This window comes from Watersipora subatra, chromosome 7 (genome assembly GCF_963576615.1).
Source record: "Watersipora subatra chromosome 7, tzWatSuba1.1, whole genome shotgun sequence".
Lineage (NCBI taxonomy): Eukaryota > Metazoa > Bryozoa > Gymnolaemata > Cheilostomatida > Watersiporidae > Watersipora > Watersipora subatra.
Genome location: NC_088714.1, coordinates 30874631 through 30879634, shown reverse-complemented (window position 1 = coordinate 30879634; position 5004 = coordinate 30874631). Strand labels below are relative to the sequence as shown.

General features: G+C 37.9%; 2 protein-coding genes across 2 annotated transcripts; both read left to right on the top strand.

The window, feature by feature from the left end:
• Positions 1 to 2860: 2860 nt before the first annotated feature.
• Positions 2861 to 3919, top strand: LOC137400666 (general transcription factor II-I repeat domain-containing protein 2-like). The gene has a single exon (XM_068086997.1). The coding sequence runs from the start codon at positions 2861 to 2863 to the stop codon at positions 3917 to 3919; it is 1059 nt and encodes a 352-aa protein (XP_067943098.1).
• Positions 3920 to 4039: 120 nt separating this feature from the next.
• LOC137400665 (general transcription factor II-I repeat domain-containing protein 2B-like) lies at positions 4040 to 4669 on the top strand. Its single transcript, XM_068086996.1, has one exon. It carries the CDS (start codon positions 4040 to 4042, stop codon positions 4667 to 4669), a length of 630 nt encoding a protein of 209 aa, XP_067943097.1.
• The last annotated feature ends 335 nt before the right edge of the window (positions 4670 to 5004 follow it).

Sequence of the window (5004 nt, the reverse complement as noted above, 5' to 3'; positions counted from 1 at the left end):
TTTCAGCCTATCTAGCGATGTTTGAGTGTGATAAAAAATAATACCATCAGATCTAGCATTTAAAAACAGTTCCTAACCTAAAATAATACCAAACCACATATAAATCTATTCTGGTACACAAGGAAGCTAGGTATCAGTAGGCCCCACTCATTTAATAATGTTCCATCTAGTGGCTAAGCAAACTTACACCTTTTTGAAGCCAAAGGAGCCTAAAGGAGATAAATTAACAGAAGTTGACAATTTTCAATAACCAGCAAGTTTTTAATCGTCCAACTTTTCAACAGGTGAAATATTTAGATTTGCTTCATATGGTCTGTCATTTGTACATCACATTCATCAATATCTGCATCTGCATTCGCTACCCTCTAGGCAGGGATTCATATTGGCTTTTATCAAAAAAGTGGAAATATCAAGATTGTTGTATAGTTTCATATTAAATAAAAAGACTACATTTTGTGTTTGCAAGCTACAGATATATAAAAAAATTTGAAATGTGAAATTTAAAAATCAATAATTTGTAAGTGTTACCGACTTAGAAAATGTTTATAAATATTACAATAGTGACATAAGATGCTATGCTGTGATCAGAACAGGCACAATAAACTTTATTGCGTTTACAACAATCGCCTCAGGAAAGCTGTCTTCGTAGCAAAATGCACCATCGTTTGATCAGACTTACAGGTTTATGTGTTTATGACTTACAGGAATGTTTATTCATCAGGAATAAGGTTCTATAGAAGCACAACACATATAAACGTTGACACAGCAGTCAGATTACAATCCATAATCATATCCTGTTCGTTTGTTTTAAGAATGCTTGTCATGGTAAAAGAAAATTTGACTACCTGCATCATCTGTCTACAAGCATGGTCAAATGCATTAACCACGCTTTCAGTTAAGTCAATGATAAGACAAATCTTATTTACTTTATCTAAGATTGGTTTAGACTTTGAAGTTTTCAAAAAAGATGTTGAAAGCCTAAATTAGAAGAAAAATCAAATGCTAAGAAAATGTGTATTATTCCAGCAACCTACTGTTGAATTATTTACAGCATTATTTTTACTAGGCTAACTTGGGAATTATCTCCCCTTTCCAAAAAACGATCTACTCTGATATTTGCTACCACTTCATGAAGTACTATTGAATTCCCATGTTATTATTTTATTCTTTTCCATTCGACCTGATTTCAGTTTGTCAGCATTGGCCAGTAAAATAAACTTTAAGATCAGCCAAATCAAACCATGTAATTCATTCTACTTCAACTCACACACGGTAATTCCAAACTAATGACCTACAACATTCCTACAACACTACAATTCTAATAATCTACAACACAATGAAACTGCCCTGCTAGAAATTCGCTATAACTACGGCATGGGTCTAATAGCCTCAAGTCCCAGCACAATAGAATTATCTTACTACATATATTACCTATGAAATGCAGGGAGTTAATTTTTTCCTTTACCTATTCAAACAAGTTTCAGAATAAAGCGAGCGCATACACTTGCCTACTAAAACTGTAATGTTGTTCGGAAAACAGATTGTTTAGCAGCCTTGAAAAAGTATATAGTATATGGAAATAATTTTAGCGATATGGACCAGCCATTTCTCCAGTTAATTAGTTTGATAGAGGCAAAAAGTATTTCAAATGTTGTATCTTAGCATGGAATGATGCTCAGTAAACCTTAATATCTTAATAACATCTTAATAATAAAATCCTAATATATTCCATAACAACTTCTTTTGACTCGTGTCTATAGGCAGCCATCATAAATTTTTTGAGACTTTTTGAACACTGAAAATTATAAATTGATAAAACCAACTGCAATGACAATGCAGATGTCTATAGGCTGTTTGTAAATGGTCTAGAACAGGCATGGGCAAACTACGGCCCGGGGGACACATGCGGCCCGTTAAACTTTTTAATCCGGCCCACAGAACTTGAAGAAATTAAATAAATTAACTTTGAAATAAATAAGCCATAACTGTCACGAACCACTTTTATCGTATTAACTAGGTATATCAAACACGCTGATTCTGATTTTGTACTCAAAATAAAGATTAGTCTACTTACTTTCAGAGTAGCGAAGGCTTTTTCAGCGTTTTAATATTGGTCTCGAAAACAACACGATCGCCATAACAAGCTCCGCTCAAAATTACGTGACGAAACCTAGCTTTATAGGAACAGAAGTTACGTAGGGATGTTTAGACCGATTTAGAATAATAGAGATGGGTGTTTTAAAATCCATTAATATCTAAATTCAGCCTTAAAATAATATCAGCTTGTTCTGAAAGGTAGATAAGCTATTTAGCATTGCATATTTTAAAAAGCGCGATACCAACGCTAGCTTGTGATAAAACCACACTTTTTGAGCTCATTTTTCTCGGCGTTCAGCCCATTTAAACGTCATGTAACAAGCTACGAGCAATTTTAAATAGTTTATATACCTTTCATAAAAAAATGAAATTATTTTACAGGCTGGATTTAGATAATAATGGGTTTTAAGACACCCATCTCTATTAGTCTAAATCGGACTTGTAATTCTAAATGGGCGGAGCTTGTAATGCCGATTGTGTTGTTTTCGAAACGGATATTGAAACGCTTTAAAAAAGCCTAAATGACTTTGAAGGTTAGTTGCCTAATCTTTATTTTGAGTACAAAATCGGAATCAGCGTGTCTGATTTACCTAGTAAATACGATAAAAGTTGTTCGTGACAGTTATGGTTTAATGTTTTATTTTCCCTGCAATTCTAATGTGTTCCCACTAGATGGCGCACTCTAGATACATTGACTTTGGTGAGGTTCCGCATATTACGGTACTCCACGTTTGCTTTTTGACCCCTCAGTCCTTCTGTAAAGATGAGCAGACCTAAGAAAAGGAAGGTGGACAGAGAATGTCGAGTGTTCAAAAAGGAGTGGACAACTAAATATTTTTTCACTGAACACCGATCATCTGCTGTATGCCTGATATGTCAGGAAACTGTTGCGGTTTTTAAAGAATATAATATTAGCCGTCACTTTACTACAAAGCATGCTAACTATGCTAGCAAGCTATCAACAAAAGAACGGGAAGCTACTGCTCAGAAGTTGGCGGCTAATTTACAGACTCAACAAAACTTTTTTCACCGCCAAACTGCCATTCAGGAGTCAAGTACCAAGGCCAGTTTTATGCTTTCATTCAAACTGGCAAAGACCAGCAAGCCTCTGTCTGAAGGCGAGTTTGTAAAAGAATGTATGGTGGAGACAGCAAGTGTCTTGTGCCCAGAGAGCAAAGACAAATTTGAAAAAATCAGTTTATCGCGCAGGACAGTGACTCGCCGTGTGGAACTAATAGATGAAGATATCACCAGCAACTTAAATAAAAAGGCGGAGTCATTCACGTTATATTCATTAGCACTGGATGAAAGCAACGATGTCAAAGACACTGCTCAGCTCCTCATTTTTATCCGAGGGATTAACGACACTTTTGAAATAACGGAGGAGTTTTTGACAATGGAGTCTCTGAAAGGACAAACACGGGGAGAAGACTTGTATGACCGGGTGTCTGCTGTCATCGAAAATATGAAGCTCCCTTGGAGTAAACTTATCAACGTCACCACAGATGGATCTCCGAATTTAACGGGGAAAAACGTTGGCCTGCTGAGGAGAATCCAAAATAAAGTCAAAGATGAAAATCCTGACCAGGATGTTATTTTTCTCCACTGCATCATCCACCAGGAATCTCTATGTAAATCGGTATTACAGCTGAATCATGTTGTGAATCCTGTCGTGAAACTCATCAACTTTATTCGCGCAAGGGGACTTCAGCACCGTCAGTTCATTACGTTTCTGGAGGAAACTGATGCGGATCACCAGGACCTGCTTTATCACTCCCGAGTCCGCTGGTTAAGTTTGGGCAAAGTGTTTCAACGAGTGTAGGAGCTCAAAGAGGAGATTGGTGCATTTTTGGAGTTACAGGGAAAGGTTGACAAATTTCCTGAGCTGAGCAACAAGAGCTGGCTGTGTGACTTTGCGTTTGCTGCGGACGTATTTTCACACATGAATGAGCTCAACATGAAACTACAGGGGAAGGATCAGTTTGTGCAGGACATGTACACAAACGTGAAAGCCTTCAAATCCAAGCTGGTTTTATTCTCCAGGCAAATTTTAAATAAGTCATTCACACATTTTCCCACACTAGCTACGCTGAAAGAGGCCTGCGTAAAAGTGAAGAAATACAGCGAGTCACTAGATGCGCTGCACGAAGAATTCTGCCGTCGGTTTTCCGATTTTGAAAAAATTGACAAGTCACTTCAGTTGGTGGCCTGTCCCCTGTCACAAGACCCCGAAACAGCTCCAGAGGAGCTGCAGCTCAAACTGATCGACCTTCAGTCCGACCCAGTCTTAAAAGAGAAGTTCAACTCTCTGAAACTGAATGACTTTTATGCTTCATTCAATGAAGCCGCATTTCCAAATCTCCGGAGGACAGCGCAGAAGATGCTGGCGTTGTTCGGCTCGACCTACGTGTGTGAACAGACGTTCAGCATCATGAACATCAACAAGGCCAGCCACAGATCCCAATTAACAGACCAACACCTCAGATCCATCCTGAGAATTGCTACAACTAAACTCACTCCAGACTTTGATGCGCTGGCTAAAAAGGGGGACCAACAGCACTGTTCCCATTGAAAGTAAAAGTTTCTCCTTTGTATTATGTAAAAAATGCTTTGGAAAATAATTAGTTCAGTAAGCCTTATATGTTACATGTCATTTCTGTTAAGGAGCGCACATAAGTGGTGCGCAAATGAACGCACGTTCTCAAAACAAACAATGTGCACCAGATCAAATATAACGCGCTCCGCAGTGGCGCGTTATCAATGTTCCGTCCTTGCGCTGATCGTTGTTGACTTTTGGCACTGGAGACACAAACTGAATAGAAGGAGCAGGATAAGTACATCTGAATCTCTTACTGTTTTTGAAAGAAATACAGTCAGGAGGAGAGTGATGATGATATCCAGAAGGTA